The sequence below is a fragment of the Equus przewalskii genome, chromosome 4 (assembly GCF_037783145.1).
Source record: "Equus przewalskii isolate Varuska chromosome 4, EquPr2, whole genome shotgun sequence".
Taxonomy (NCBI): Eukaryota; Metazoa; Chordata; class Mammalia; order Perissodactyla; family Equidae; genus Equus; species Equus przewalskii.
Genome location: NC_091834.1, coordinates 90,903,463 through 90,920,767, shown reverse-complemented (window position 1 = coordinate 90,920,767; position 17,305 = coordinate 90,903,463). Strand labels below are relative to the sequence as shown.

Here is a 17,305-nt window from a genome sequence, read left to right as displayed (position 1 = left end):
GCTGCTGAAGGGGCAGTTAGGGTGAGAATTGAGAATTGAATTTAATGTGCATGTACTCAAGGAAAGGAGAAAGTGAAGAGACTGTGTGATCTTATGTAGAGGGAAGTTTGAGCGTCTACGACTTAAAAAATAAATCTGTAACTCTGGTACCCAGATGTTGTAACATTAGGTATATATGATGTGGTTTCACATGAAAGTCTCAGAATTGGATGATGGAGTCAATAACAGCTATGACATTCACTGCCACAAAAAGAAATGGGTGGTCAGGGGAATTTGAAGTGTTGATCAAAGCTGTTGGCCTGTTGCTTTTCCTTTAAAGCAGAAGTGATGAAACTGCTATACCTGTCAAATCTGCTTGCAATGCCACCAAGTGAAGCCACTACTAGTTCTTCATCTTTGCTTGTTTAAATGCCAAGAACATGATATCTAGCAGAAGAGACAGTTTATAATAACCACATGCTAATTTCACTCGATTGCATATTCATTTATTACAATTTCAGAAGCATAAAATTTGTTACAAAATTCAATGGAAGCATGAAAATGTGCATTTCAATGTGTACTTGAAAATCTTCAGAAAAATTTTAAATTGTTTTGTTTCGGCCAATGGCATAAAAATTCTTTGCTATGTGGTACTTATAGTCTATTTTTAATCTGTTAGCCATGAAGTCAGTAAACGTTTTTGATATGTGTCTAGTTCGGGTACTTAAGGTTTACCTTCTTTTGCCGTTAGTGTCTGTGGCGAATTATCTCAGTGACTTAAAACCCAATTCTGACCCAAACAGTAGAAGAAAGGGCTATGAAAAGAAACTATGGAGAGAGAGATTTAGGTTCTTTAAGAAGAATTTACAAATGCTTAGCGCAGTCGAAACAAAGAATAGGGCACCTCTGTTCTGTACCTCACTACTGGGTGAGGATCAGGCAGAGACTGAGCCATCATTTGAAGATGGAGGCGTAGAGGAATGTTGAATCAGATGGAATAGCAAATATCGAATTATATGACATCTATAATCTCTCCCAACCCTGTAATGTTTTAATTCCATGCTCTTGTTGGAGATTGGGAGGGATAGCTGTCTAAAATAATTTGTAAGCTATGACATATCAACCACCTCCTAAATGGATCCTTAAGAGGCTGACAACTTGCTCAACTTCTGTCAAAAAAGCACTAACCACCTTTAAAGGTACTTTCTCTAGAACAACATGTTGGGCGGTGGGAGCTCATGATTGACTCCTGCTAATGTGATTTTGGTTTATCCTTGGTTCCAAATTCAAAAACACCTTTACAATTTATTTCAGATTCTTGAGGCATTGTTCTCTACTCTAGGCAGAAGATAACTGAATTATTCTGTCTGAATTTGGCAGGTGTCAGAAATCCATTTTAAATCTGTTCAAACGCCTCGATTCAATTTGGTTTTACTGTTCAGTGTAAAAAGGCCCATTTGGGTGTGTTTTGGGGTAGATTATTGTCAGTGGCAGTTTCAAAATGTCCCAGGATAAATTGCAGCAATTTCTAGGAAGTTACTAAAGGAAACTAAGTATAATTATATTTAAATAAGGCCCAGCTTGATAGCTGATGAAAGGATGTGGTAGTAGATGTTTCTGGTTGACTGTTATTTAGTTGAAGAACAGGCAGTCTTGAAATGGATTGCATACCTTTCAGGCAGAGACATCTACCCTTTGTATATTCCTTCCTCTTTCTTTTTGTGCATATCCCTCTGGAGATAAAATGCAAGGGAGTGAGACAGCATAATCCAGTATGGATTTACCTCCAGGTCTAGAGAGCTAGGTAGAAAAAGGACAGAAATGGACAGCCAAATCAGGGTTTGCTGGGGGCTCACAAAGAGAAAAGCCACTAGTGAGCAGCTCAGAGACACTCTGATGCCAAACTGTGCTAAGGCCTCAGGGCCTTGCATAGGCCCAGAGAAATCTGACTCTTCCTTGCTTTTCATTCATTTATTCAAAAACAGGTATTGTAAACAACACAGACCAGGCTCTATTTTAGGTACTGGAGCTGCAAAGAGGAGGAAGAAATAGTCTTTTATGCCATGAATTCACACTAGAAATTAATATTTTAATCAAAGTCCATTTCATAAAATTAGGGCCAATTCAAGTGAATTCTACTAAAGATGAGTTAGAAATATACTTTATTATATCTAAGTTATGATTGGGTAGAATCTCACATTTACATTGCTTGAAAGAAATCAAAGCAACTTATTTCTATTATTATTAAATCAGGCCTCAAGGGAGAAAGGCAGACAGAGTTGTGATGTTTTTCTACTTTGCAAAGGAAAACTCTTTATATGTGAGTAACGAATGCCTGGTTAAATTGTAATTTGTCATAAAAATCGGAGTCTACATAGTGTTTTTAAGGGGCAGGTCTTACACTGAACCATTTAAGAAATGTTAATGAAAACAGGATATTTACAAGGTAAAAATGTAGAATGATTATATAACTTTAAGGGCCTCCTCTGTAACATGAATTAGGATTTATATTCTCAATATCTTTAAGTAGAATATCTTGCAAACATTCTCATCCAGCAGTCCCCACTTGCTTTCTCGCCCAACAGACTATAGGTGACTGTGTAACTCTGAATCTTGTCTCCCTACCCATGTTGACAGACTCTCATCCTGCCAAGGTTTGAGATCTACTAACTGCTCTTTAGAGCTGCGACTCCAGCTTCTGCTATGATGTTGTAATCCATGACTGAATAAAAAAAATGTAGGGCTTGTGGAAGTTGAAGAAGCGTCAGGATGCTATTAATAGTAACAACAACAATATATTATTTTTGAACACCTACTACTTACCAGGAATGTGCTAATGCCTTACATGTACCTTCTCATTTGGTGCTCACTACATTCCTATTATCAGTCCCATTTTCAGGCGAGAAAATGACTCGGGGAATTAACTCCAGAGTTCTCAACATTAACCACATGTTAACTGACAGAGTTCAGATTAGAACTAAGGTTTTTCTGACTCTACATCCTGCTTTATGTGCTGTGCTATGTTGTCTTAATATTATGTGCAGGGGATTCGAATGAGAGGCGTCCGCTAGCAGTCTGAGAGAAGCAGTGTTTAGTAAAGAAATTGAAAAAATGAAGAAGTTTAAAGGCATAGAGGGAAATTTGACTCTAATGGATTGAAAGTCTTTGAAGAGCCAAGAATAATTAAAAAGAAAACCAAACCCCCAAACTCTTGGCAGAACCTACTGGAGAGCAGAGAGTAATGAGAATTAGGTGGAAGTTGGATAGCAGTGAGTGTTCAGGGAGTTGCCTTAATGGCACTCCTCCCCTTCGCCCCCTTCTGAACATCTCAGGGTAACAGGTGTGCATAACATGGATGAGGGAAGCTATGGTCTGGAGATTGTGGTGGCCTATCTGTGTGACTTTAGTGAGAGGTGCTCTTGTTATGGTTCTTGAGAAAGTCATCCTGGGCTTTTAGAGGAGCTCAATCTTGACATTTCTGAGAAAATTAGAAGGTGACAGATTGAGGTCACTGCCCCGATTTCAAAGGGAGTTCACAGATTGCTGAGTCTCTTTTGGGAACTTGAAAGCTTCCATGGAAGTCAGGTTTAGAACCTCTAATATAGAGCTGAAATCAGTTTAGGAGTAGCTTCTGGTGGATGTTGGCACGGACGCAAATTCATTTTTACCCAGGTTGTTAGTCTCTTCTATGCTCTACTAAATTTCTTAGCAAAATTTAATTTTAGAAAACTAATAGCAGTGCTATTCCCCAGACTCCAAGGATCAGCTTTGTCATCCTCCACCTCCAGCCAGCCTTTAATGGGACACTAATACGTTATGACACAAAGGGACACAATTGAATTACTTGGCTTTCATTTAATCTCAGTGTACACTCCCCCATGTTCTAGTTGTCTGTTTTCATGTCATCATTTGGCCTGTAAAATACCAGATGGGAGAAGATCCAGGAGAATCATGACACCAGCCAGGCTAGACAATTTCCTCTCAGAGGAAGCCCAGCAGCTTCTCAGAAGTGTCTAGGGAGGTTCCTGTATATGCCCTAAAATTCTTTCAATACCTGGCAGCAGCAGATGCTATTGTACGTTAGCAGAACTTTATCTAGGAGAGCAATTTTCAGAATAGTAATTAAGCTGATAATAGCTGATATCTCTTGAATACTTACAATGTGCCGGGCGTTTTTCTAAGCACATCACCTGTATTGACTCATTTAATTCTCATAATATCCATATGAGGTAGATGCTGTGATTATCCCCACTTTATCTATGAGGGAAACTGAAGCACAGAGTTTCCTGATTAACCTGTAATAGGAAGAACTTTACTCCAAATCCAGGCAATCCGACTTAGAGTCTGAGCTCTTAACCACTTTGCTGAGCTGCCTCCCATACCTACTGTTTACACCAGGGCCCAGAATAATTCAAAGGTGTTTTCCGTCATGGACCCTCTGATTGAGTGCCCTAAAATTTGCTGATGGGCCTCATGTGTGGCAACATTTGACAGCAGGCCCGAACACCAGGTACCCTAGTCAGAACAGCGGGTTTAAGTAAGCTGCTGCTAGTGGCAAAGAGGGATGCATTGTAGATTGTTGCGAGAAAATGGGAGCTGAGAGTGAGAGAGTGAATGTGTAGAGAGGTGGATGGGAGAAAATGACAAGGGGTTAGTGAGAGTCTCCATTTTCTTTTCATCTTGCTTAGCTGGTTACTCTAGAGATGAAGAGACAGAATATGTGAATTCATTTGGGATCCTGAAAGTTCTATTCACATAACAGTTCCTGTTGTATGTCCATGGTGAACCACCTGTAAGTCAGGAAGATTGATGGGAGGTAATGGTGTGTGGCTGGAATCAACAGGCATAGATGAGAAACTGCGAAGTAGAAGCATGTGGACAGGGAGCAGGCACTGATGGATTTTGAGAAAGGTGGTACATACTGGTTAGCCGATGGGGAGCTCCCTGGAGAAGGAGTACAATGACTGGTCTGCAGTCATTCTCTGAATGCTATTTCTCACTCCACAGCTACTGCTGTACCCAGGTCTCAGCTTTGATACCTCCAGCCCACCGGAGAACACTAGAGCTCACTGCTGTTTGATTTGCTGTTGTCTCAACAGTTGTTTAGGTGGAGGTCTTTCCACATCGGTCCTCCCTCATCTCCCGTTACAGAGTATGATGGGCCACCACATTCTGTAGTTCTAGCTTCCCTCTTATCTGCTATTCTTGAAGGAAGATATTTGCAAATTACGCTCTTTGCAGGTCACTGGGGTGAACTTGAAAGTAAAGAGTTCAGACCCCTCTTAATTTGGAGACACGCATTTGATACGAATATTGTATGGCCACTCTGTTAATCGCTTAAATTATTTCCTATCCACTCAGTTCTAATAGTTAACACTCTTTTCTATAATTCTTATTTTTACTCTTGTCCTGAGTTGTCATTTACGTATTGACATACTTTTAAAATAATTAGATTATTTTTTTAAAAATGATGATACTCAGTGTAAAGTAAACCCAAATCCCATCATGTAGAGATAACTCCTTGGAACAGCTTGTTGAACATTTTCTCCAGACACTTCTCTATGTATATAAACTCCTAAATTCCACAATTTACATGGAGATTATGCCATACATAATTTTCCGTGACTTTTTTTCACTTAACAATATGTCGTAGTCAGACTTCTCTCTAAATAAATGTAGATCTACACACTCATTTGTAATATTTGCCCAATGTTCTCTTGTTTGAATGTACCGCAGTTTACTTAGCCATCCCTTTGTCCATTATTTATTGATAAAGAATAATCTGAACACCACATAAAGATCATCTCACTCTTTTAATCCAAGCTCCATGACTTTGCTGTCAAATCCATGGGATTTTTGGCTTCATATAATAGAAGGAGCATGAAACCAATGAGTGAGGAGTCCAAGGCTCTGCTCCCAGCTCTGCCACTTAGTAGCTATGTGACCATTAAATCACTTTACCTTTCTGAACCTCAGTTTCCCTATCTGTAAATGATGGTGTGGGTATGTGTGATACTTAAAATCTGTGCCACTAATTTACAAATATGCTGTCCAACCATATCTCCCATCACAGCTTAACTACTTACGTCAATTTTATTTATCAATGCCTGTTCAATGTCTGGCACAATGCCCAATACCAAGTAGACACCCAACAAATATACCTTGACTGAATGGACCAGTGCAACTATTGAATCTGCTCAGCTTTCCCTCAGAAATATCCACCTCGTGGTTTTGTATTGGCTTAGTTTTTAACCCAGTGAACCTCAGACTTTTTTTTGTGTTCACCATCTCTCTTTAGAATTTGTGCGCTTATATCTCAGTCTCTCTCAGTGTGTGTATAGAGGGGGGAGAGAACTATGTATGGGTGTGCACATATGTATCTATAGTTGGATATGCATGTGTTATATTGGAGATGAGTAGAATAGGAGTCTACATGGAGGGAGTTACTCTATTTTGCCCTAAAATGAGATTTTAGACAAGGGGATGAAATTAAATTATTTTTCTCTCCCTCTTCCAAAGTTGCACTGAAATTAAATGTGTGTGTGTGTTTGAGGTGGGGGTAGCAGTATCCTGACAATATTTTAAAAGTATCACTTCCTCCTTCCATCCCTCTTTTGCCTTTTTTTCCTTTTGCTTTCCCTCCTCTCTCCTTCTTCCCTCCTTCACTTCTTCCCTTTTTTCCCTTCTTCTTTTTCTCTCTTTATTTTCTTTCTTTCCTTCCTTTACAGAAATAAATTGAAGCATAATGGTATTCTTTCTACTTTAGTCAATGATGACCTTTATCCCATAATATAAGAAAGGAGAAGCAATCCTCTATTTGAGAAAATTCTCTAAACCAATGAAATCTAAGTAAAAGATAATATTCAAGGACAAGTAGACATTGTGTTATATTAATATATTGAAGACCTGTATTGATCCATAGTGCTGCTGATGAAAATTGTTTCACTCGACTAATGCCCATGATTAAACTATTTTAAAAATATTACTTAAGAACAACCAAGGAATCCAGGTAAAGACATTCTGAGGGAGAACAGGGTGCTTCAGAAAGTTTGGCACTACTCCTTTTAATTGTTTAATATGTATCCTGAACTTGTTGGGATTGAATTCTTTTACAATGAATTACATACTTTATTCCCTTTCTAAGGAAAGTACAATATACATATTAAAAAATTTTTTCTTCATTTTGAGTTGCTTAGAGGCACCGTCAGAGGACTTTATTGTAGTGTGCTTTGACTGAGAGCTGCTCTCAGGGGCTGTTGAGGCAAGTCGAACTGTTTCCGTCTCAGTCCTATGCTTTGTGGATCTTAGTCTGCTTTTCATGGTTTTTCTGTCTCTTTTGTGGGTCAAGCTGCCATGTTGGGCTGTTATGGGCATATTTTACCTAGAGCAGTTCTTTAAAGCTCTGTGCCACTTCTCACTATTTCAGATTCGCTGCGTCTAATTTATTGTGGAACTGAACACATGATCTTATTAGAATTTTTAGTAAGCTGATACCAAATATGAGATGAGTGGTCTCTAAAGGTGTTTTCTGCTTATTTATGTGTTCTTACCTAAATTCCAGAAATTTGAGGTTTCTGGAGAAGTGTTCTTCTGATAATTGCTGGTAAAGAACTCACGATACTGGTTTGAATGTGAACTTTTTCTTCTAAGCATGAAGAGATGATATTGCCTTTAGCCCCTCCAGGTGCATGTGACCCCCAGTTCCACTCTCTCCTTTGTGTCTGACTACTTGGTTCTTGTTTTGCAGTCCCCAGTCTGTCCCAGACCGCCTGAGGATCCGGGTGAACAAAATCGGTTTACAAGACTATGAAGGATTCCACTATGACAAAGAGAAACTCCGGGAAGCTTGTAAGTTGAAAGTGTCTACTTGATCACATCAGCCTGTCTTCAGCTTCTTGGTCCTTCTTGGTTTGATGGATAGATTCATCATGTGTTTGAAAACCGTGGTTAGAGAAATGAAGGGAAACATAATAACATATGAACGCCTTGTGATGATATATGGGCTGAAGAAGTTGGAACTGGAAAAGGAAAGCAGCAACATAAAATTATTATGCTGAAGATGGCCATGTTAGGGTCTCTTGGTTTATTAACCATTTTAGTCTCAGGTTTACCTAAAATGATAAAGCAGAAAGTTGGTGATACCACATGGTATAGTAACATCTAGAAAACTCTTGAGACAGCACAGGTATCTTCCTGGAGCCTGCGTTACCAAATACTGTCCTCATTCTTCATGCAGATGTGACAAAATTATCCGTGAAGACATGCCTAACGCTTCTAGCTGTTATGTGATTATATGATGTCAAAAAATGCAATGATAAAGTGATTAATTGATGATGAGGCGCCATTGTTTCTGAAATCTTAAATTGAGTCAACATATGAATTGCTTCTCAGTGTTCATATGTTCCATATGCTTCTTTAAATGTATAACTAATTTTTAGTTCACCTTGTTTTTCAGTATTTATTGGGCACTTTTTATATTCAAGTCAGTATTTTAGATCCCTGCCTATATCATAATATATAATGGGTAAAGTAAGCCAGAAGATGTTAAAGCCACAAGTGTGTTAGATATTAGGGTTCTGTGCTTCCTTGTAATTGTGGGGGCCAATAGTCAAGTACAATAAAGTCAGAGACGATGAGGGCCAGTGTCCAAAGGCACAGGCAGAGATGCCAACAGGAAGAAAGGAGTTTTCTACAGAACCAGAGATTTATGAACTAAAACCACCAACTGGCTCCAGGTGTGGACCTGGCTGGAGCTGTAGAAGATCCAAATAGCTAGAACTGGCAGGATTGGAGTAGGGGATGCATTCTTGGGATAATGACTTCCAAGCTCTGATTCCTGAACCTGTGACCTGGAGTGGGGTTTAATGGATGGAAATCCTGAAATCCAGAAGTCTCAGGGGTGGGTGCGGGAACTTTCACATTTGGCAGTGGCAGTGAGCAAGGATCCGTTTCCCTGGTAGCCGGGTCACTGAATCTCCCAGGGAATTCTGTGGGAAACGTCTGCCTTCTCAGACACTTTTTCTGCTGCTTCAGCTTCCTCAAGCCTTTTGGTTCTTTTTCTTAAACATCAATACCTGTTAGTTTCTCCCCAGCCTTCTCACTCTGTCCTTCACTCCCATTTCCTTTGGTAGGAAAGTTTGAAGTGGAAGAGGGACAGTTCCCTGAACCTCTGCATTTCTCTTTCTGTAAATGTCAGATTATATTTTCTAATGTAAATGAGATTATAAGTGACAGACTGGCACAGAATCTAATTTAACCCATAAGTGATGGACATATATGCTTGCAAAGGGAGAGGTAGCTACAATGTAAATTAAACTGACTTTTAGAGGCCACTAATTATAAAGAATAGTGTTTTATGCTTTCTCTCTTTCAAACTTCTGAACAAATAGCTTACAATTTTGAAAAATAAAAAAAGAGACTGGATCTCAAGTTAGTAACATTTTACAGCTTACCATCAAGTCTGAAGAAAGTCATCTGGGAGTGGGGAAGCATTTGAAGTTTTTGGCTGAAAGAGATTTGAGGCTTATCTGTGGATTTCAATTACCTGTTCTATCTTTTCTGTGGCATTATGTGCCCACCATTGCCAGAGGTAATTGGGATTTGAGTTTTTACAAGAAGCTGACATTTCCTGGCGAGTGCTTTACTCATCATAGCTTGTGTGATAAAACTTCTATGAGAGGAAACTTCTTATATCAAATTGGGGAGGGCGACTGGGTATATGTCCAATAAATTCAGCCGTGTCTTTGGGACCCAAGAGTTTTCTCATTCTAAAGATTTGGGTTTGAAGAAGACAACATATTCATTAGAAGTAAAAGTGGCTAACTGAGTCATTTTACTTTTGTTATATGGTGCTGATGCTTCTTCCTGTGCTTGCTCAGGAAAGTTTGTCCTTCGGGTTTATGGATTTGTTCTTACTCTCTTTGCCTGGCTCTGCCTTGTAACTGACTACAGATTCAGGGGAAGGCTGGCAGGGCTCAAGTTGAGTACAAAGGCAAAAACCAGTTCAAATTGTATGTGATGTGCATGCCAAAATAGATATGTTATTTCAGAAGTATTAACTAAGGGCTTAGAACCACATCTAGATAAAAGAGATTCTGAGAATGCACTCTGACCTGCATCCCAGAAGAATAAAAGGAGTGCATCCTCTTAGGTCATTCACTTATTGTCAACATTCAAAGTCTAAACTAGAGCAGGATTGTTACAGGGTTTAAAAAATTAGTTCCCTTGCTTGGTTGTACACCAAATGATTCATCCAGGCAGCATGTGGCTGTTTGCCATCACTGTTTAATAGAATCTTGCTCATGTGTCTGGATCATTATTCATATTGGAGTAAAGCTTGAATGTTTGTTGTCTAACAAAGCCCTGCTTCCGTCTGTAAGGCAGGACTCCTTGATAATTACAGGATGGCAGTCCATTTAATTGCCTTGCTTATTTTAGCATACAGAAAGGTGACTATACTCTTTCAAATGCTTCCCATCTCCCTTCCATTTAGCCCCAACACACATGGGGGGCATTCCCCCTAAAATAATAGCATGAAAAGAGTTAGTCTTTGCCAGTCCCTCTCTCAGCTCTTGCTGGTAAATTCCAGACTTACTTAAAATAATGTCTTTTTCACTGGATTTATGAATTACTCAGCCTCAAGATAATGGTTATGATGTTGAGGAGAGGAAAGTCTATTCAACTTAAGAGCAGAACATAAAGAGAAAGTGGCTATGTTAAAAAAATTCTTGAGGCCAGCCCCATGGCCGAGTGGTTAAGTTCATGTGCTCCGCTGCAGGCGGCCCAGTGTTTCGTTGGTTCAAATCCTGGGCGCGGACATGGCACCACTCATCGAGCCACGCTGAGGTGGCATCCCACATGCCACAATTAGAAGGACCCACATCTAAGAATATACAACTATGTACCGGGGGGCTTTGGGGAGAAAATGGAATAAAATAAAATCTTTAAAAAGAAAAAATTCTTAAAGTAAATCTATAATAATGATAAAAACTTTGCTCCCGTAACCTGAATGAAGTATGTAAATGAGTCCTTAATAAAGCATGTAATCATATAGTGTAAGCGAGGGGTAATCCATTTTTGAAAATATGTCGTATTTCTAACTTCAAAAGAGTTTCATAAATATGACATATAGTTTTATATCTAGAATAACTTGATACTAGGCAAGATTTAACTCTATCCCATGTAAACTAGTTAAATTTTACTTCTGACGTTAACTGACTCTGCACTTTTGAAATGTCATGATAGTTAATACCAGTCTAGGGCCTAAACCACAAGAGCAAAAACCAGTTTGGAACTAATTGAAAACAGATGTAGCCTACAAGGGTAGGAGGGGACTAACACTTGTTGTATATCAAATTTAGTGTTCAACCCTTTTACATACATTATAGCAGCATAATGGGTATTATTGGGATGTTTATAATGTATGTCTATACAATATATAATATCTCAGTATATTATTCTCTGGTAAAGACAAGTGATGTTAGGATTATGCCCTAGGCAATTGCCTTAATGGAATTTCTTTGTCTTTTGTTTACTGACTTAGTAGAAGTCAGAAATGCTTGTGTTTGAATCTCAGCTGCAAAGTTGACAAAGTAATTAATTTCTCTGATGACCAAATCTTTCATCTCTAAGATGAGAATATGATTGCAACCTCATAGAGTGCTGAGGGTAAGATGTAACCTTGTATATGAAATGCCTGGTGTAAAGTCTGGCACATTAGCGTACGCTCTAGAAGTGGTAGCTATGATTGTTGTGGTTGCTGTTGTTAAAGACACACTATTGTCACACCGCTCCTCAATCTGCGGGTCCAAAAGACAGGCTCAGAGCAGCTGACCTCTTCTACGCATAGTTCTCACTTAAGTGCACACACTACCACCCTCCAACTCACTTTCTCACTTTCAAATATAGAGTTGACAACACTGATAAATATCACAGAAAGATTATGGGAAGAAAACATAATTAATCATTCAATTTACTTTTATCCTGTCTACTAGTACAGGAGACTGCTATGATGGCAAGCTGTTTAAACCTATGAAACATGTAAATACTGAATGCCCATGTTTGGTGATCTGGCCAGATATCTGCAAACTCCCTTTCTTCAGTCTTAAGACGGTCTTGTAAGTGTGTCATCTGGTATCCATCATTGAATTTTTTAAAAACTTTTTATTTTGGAATAATTTTAAATTTACAAAAAAGTTGCAAAAGATACTACTGGGAGTTCCTCTATACCCCTCACCATGTATTACCATGGTACCTTTGTCAAAGAAACGGATATTGCTTCACTACGATTACCTAGACTCTGGGCTTTCTATTTCAGGATCTATCCAGGACATCACATTACATTGAGGTGGCGTGTCTCACCAGTCTCCTCTGGTCTGTGACAGTTTCTCAGTCTTTCCTTTTATTTGTTTTTCCATGACCTTGATGGTCATAAGGAATACTGGCCAGGTATCCTGTAGAATATTTCCCAATCTGGCTTTGTCTGTTGTTGTACTCATAGTTAGACTGGAGTTGTGGGTTCTTAGAGAATACTACAGAGATGGAGTACCTTTCTTTTTAAAAAAATTATCTTATTTGGATCATGTTGACTTACCATTGTATACATTTCAAGTGTACATTATTATATTTCAGTTTCTGTATAGACTGCATCATGTTCACCACCAATAGACTAGTTTTTATCTGTCACCATACATATGTGCCCCTTTTGCCCTGCCCCCACCCCCTTCCTCTCTGGTGACCCCAATCTGTTCTCCTTATCTATGTGTTTGTTTGTTTATCTTCCATGTACAAGTGAAATCGTGTGTTATTTGTCTTTTTCTGTTTGACTTATTTTGAAGTACCCTTCATGTCCCAACATATCAGGGGTTATCTGATCTCAGCATGACATACCTGGTAATGGTAACCTGATCATTTGGTTAAGGTTGCATTGCTAGGTTTCTCCACTGTAAAGTTACTATTCTTTGCCTTTCCCTATGCTGTTCTTTGTGAGTGAGTCGCTAAGTCTAATCCATCTTCAAACTGGGGGGGGGGGGGGGGAAGGGGGGAGGTGGATCACTGGGTTTTTCATTGTCTCCAGTTTCCGTATTTGACCTTGATTGAATTTAATAAATATGCCAAAATGGTGGCGCCATTCAATCACTGATGCAACCATGCTTCCAAAAACTGTATATTTGCATCAATTATAAGCTAGATAGCATGGTAGATGCTAGGCATTAAAAGATGAAGTGGCACATCTAACATTACAATATCATTTATTCAATACACATTTATTGAGCGCTTACTCGGAGCAAAGAGTGGTGGGGAAAAAAGACCCCAAACCAGAAATAGTGCTGATTTGCTGGAGTTTTTCCTCCTGTGATGAGGATTGTGATAGGGCTACAGAAACACTATGTACCTATTTTCTTAGCAGACATCATTTGAATAACTGGAAGAAGGGCTGGAATATATAAGCAAGAATGAGAAAAGCCAATCTAACCACTAATTAGTGGTATGACCTTGGGTAATGCATTTATCCTCTTCAGGCTTCGGTTGCTTTATCTGCTAAATGCAGTGGTTAAACTAGGTATTTCCTAAGAACATACTATATAATGATAAATGTTTAGCCCTACAGAAATTACATAGGATTTAAAATTTTACCTCCTGATATGTTTCCTGAGTAAAGTTTTAAAGCTACAGCATCATTCATTATAATGAGTGTGAGCATTAGAAAATTGTCAAAGTGCATTTTGCTCCATGAGTTTGCTAAAAACACTGATTTTTTTTTCCTATCCATTGCTTCATCTAAAATTGAATCTTTCCCCCTCATTTAACAAGTTGACAGCCGGGCTGTTCAGTAGAGATTAGGTTTCCATTTGGTGAAGGTAGGTGTTCCATTTTGAAATCTAAAGAGTAAATGATGTCAGTCTGTGCTCTGAAGGGCACTGTCCATCCTTTTGTGAGGGTGTTTATTTATTCCTATTTTCACAAGTTGACAATTACCCAGAGTTTTGTACTTTTAGTTTCTTTACTGTTCTTCCCTGTCTTTTGTCTGTATGTTATGTTTATCTTTTTATTAAAAACTAATAATAATAATAATAAACACATATTGTACTATTACTGTGAGCTAGGAAATGTCTTAACATTTCTACACATGTCATGCAATTTATCTCTCCCAACATCTCTGTGTGACAGGTAGCATTGTTATCCGGATTTTACGTGTAGGGCCACTGAGACAGAACATGTAAGGACACTGTCCAAGTTCTGAATACTTATTTAATCACTTTGCTCTCCATTCCCTCCAAGGAGTAGTTCTTATTTTCTTATATAAAATACATTTAATGTTTGTTTTAACATCTCGTTTGTTTTAAAATCTTTCACAATGCTACTTCAAATGCCTTTTTATGTTTAAGCTGACTTTGCCTTAATTTACCACCCTCTGGTTTGTTGGACAAGTTTCTGTTTTTGGCTTTCCCTCCACCCCCAAATAAATCATCTATTCATAAATTCAACAAATGTTCATTGACCGCTTATGATATTTCTGGTACAAGTGATGGGGGTACTGAAAAGTGTCCACCCTCATGGAGCTTATATTCCAGTGGGAGATACAGACAAATGAATAATATAATATAGCAGTAAGTGCTATAAAGGAAAATAAAGCAAAATAGGGATGTATTCCATTTTTGATAAGGTGATCAGGGAGGGACTTTCTGAAGAGATGATATGTAAGCAGAGACCTGAAAGCAATGAGTGAGTGCACATGTGGGTTTCTGGGGGACGAGTATCCCTATGGAGATAGAATGGGATGTGCTAAGGCCCTGTGGTACAAACATCCTTGAAATGTTTAGTGAACAGCTAGGAAGTTCATGTGGCTGGACCTAGTTAGTTGGGTGGACAGGGGTAGGAAATGATTTTGAAGTTGCAGGAAAGGACCAGCACAGGGAGAGGGCTTGCAGGCCATGGAGAAGGCTTTGGATTTTATTCAGAGTGTAATGGGAAGGCTGTGGAATTATTTGAGAAGATGTGTAATAACATGCCTGCATTTGTTTTGAATAATTCTAGCTGCTGAGTGGAGACTTGACTGTTGGATTATAAAGGTAGAAATAGGGGCACCAGCTACAAGGCTAATATGATATTCTAAGTGAGAGAGGGAAGTTGAGGGAGTTAAAGTAGCAGAATTGGGGAGAAATGGTTGGGTTCTGGATGTATTTCGGAGGTAATGCTGGTAGGAGTAGATGATGCATTAGCTGTACTCTTGAAGAGGAAAAAGTGATTCAGAGATGCCTTTGAGGTTTTGGCCTCAGCAACTTGGTAAACAGTGGCAGGGGAGATGCAGAGGACCCAAAGGAGACCGAGAAGAACACAGTGAGCTGGCAAACACAGGAGAGCTTGTTGGCTGGAAGCCAAGGGAAGAAAAATGTTTTATAAAAGAAGAGTGATGTTGTGTCACGTGCCCCAGAGATTTGGAGTAAGATGGGCACTAAGAATTGGTAATTGGATTTAGCTAGAGGGTGGTTATTAGTAACCTCACAAAAGGTTATAGAGTGAAAAAGGTAAAGGTGAATAAAGTGGGTTCATGTGCAAATGGGAGCAAAGGAAGTGATTCTGCCTAGGTTTCTTTTTTGAGGTGTTTGTAAAGGGAAGGAGAGATATGGGATGGTGGCTGGAAAGGGATGTGGAATCAAAGATGTTTTTTTTCTAATTTGTAAGATAGTACAGTCTATATGCTGATGGGACCAATCCACTAGAGAGACAATTTGACTCAGGAGGGAGGGCCAACTGCAGGAGCAATGCCTTTGAGTAGAGATGGGATCTAGTGCACAGTGGAGGGTGGGGGCAGGTTCTCCAGAGGACAGAGAGGGAAGGCAGAGGAGTGGGTACAGAGGCAGGTAGCTTGGGGTATTTGGTACTAGGGAGAAGCACAAGTTCTATTCTGATTGCTTTTGTTTTCTCAGTGAAATAAGAAGCAAGCCTACCAACTAAAAGTAGGGAAGGGAGGGTATCAGTGTTCAGGAAGAGAGGAGAAAATTTAAAACAGTCAATTCCAAGAGCGGGACAGTGAGTGGCCCGGGCAGAACTGCTGAGCGGCATTTCAGGTACAGATCGCTGAATTCATTGGCTTTTCATAAGCACATTGAGCCTGACTTCTCAGTTCCTGGACGTCTCGGCTTATAAGTGAGTGCACTCTCTTGTCTTCAGAGATTCAGATGCCAGGGGAATATTAGGCTGAAAGATGATAATCTTATTTTTAATATAAATCCCTTCATTATTTAATTCTTTTTATGACCCAAAGCCTTGTTTTGTTTATAGGAAAATAAGAAGTGTTCCCAGAGCTGTGCTATGTTAGATGATAATGATGTTAGGTCTCACACAAGGAAATGAGCCTAAAGTGTTGATAATACTTAATCCTTCTTTTTTTAAAACTTAGCCTTTGGTAATGAGAACAATCAGTTGCAGGTATGTCCTTTTAAATCTCTGCCCAAAGGAATATTTTCCTTTTCATTGGTTTATTCTATGTACACACACACATACAATAATGACCTATTCTTACCGCTTATATACCCACCTAGCCCATTTTGTTGTGACCTTCCCAGGCTGACAACTCTGGGATATCAACTCAGTACTTATGTTTCTCTTTAAAGACTTTCTTCTAAGAGTGGTGTATAAAATTGTTACTTTTTACCTATCATGTTAATGTGTGAGTGGCATCAGCCACTGCAGAGTCATGACATCATATTTAATAATAAATAATCACACCTGGTGTTTGCATAGTGCTTCATGGTTTACAGAGGGCTTTCATAGGCACTGTCCACATGCGTCATCCCAGGGACACTTAGAAAGACTGCCTCACACAGGTTGCATAGCTGCGACAGGATTTTAGTAAGAATTTACATCTTCTCTCTCCTAATCTGGTACATGTTCTAGTACACAGCTCTACTTCTTTGTAAAGACATAGTTGTGCACTTATAGAAATGTGTTTTAAAAAAAGAATTTGGGATCATTCTTCTTGTTATTAGTTGGGTTTCCCTGGGAAACAGACTCTGCGTTGAATTGTACGTGTAAGGGATTTATTGGGGATTCTCCAAGAGGGAACGACAGCTGTGAAGAGGGAGGAAGGTAGGATTGAGCAGAGGAAGAAGATGAGCTGTGATGCAGTTGCAGCCAAGGATTCCCATAGGGATATTTGGAGCTGGGATGGCCGTTTAGAGTTGTCCCTGTTAAGGCAAAGATTACTGGCTACAGGTTAGGCTGTCCTCTGGGAGGGACCAAGCCTTGAGTGAAGTGACTTCCTTCCTGGAGAGAGACTCAGCTGTGAGCTGTCCGCAGAGCCAACACTTCCAGCAGCTGAGGG

At 39.3% G+C, this 17,305-nt stretch overlaps 1 protein-coding gene across 12 annotated transcripts in view; it reads left to right on the top strand.

Annotated features, from left to right (window-relative positions):
* The window catches only part of DGKI (diacylglycerol kinase iota), a 424,664-nt gene that overhangs the window by 300,835 nt on the left and 106,524 nt on the right, over nt 1-17,305 (top strand). For all 12 annotated transcript variants that reach the window (XR_011539629.1, XR_011539628.1, XM_070617836.1 and 9 more), the window contains one exon: nt 7,727-7,827. Coding sequence is in view for 10 of the 12 variants with exons in the window: in XM_070617836.1 (XP_070473937.1) it covers nt 7,727-7,827 (101 nt within the window). In the remaining 2 variants the exon portion in view is untranslated. The remainder of the gene's footprint in view (nt 1-7,726; nt 7,828-17,305) is intronic.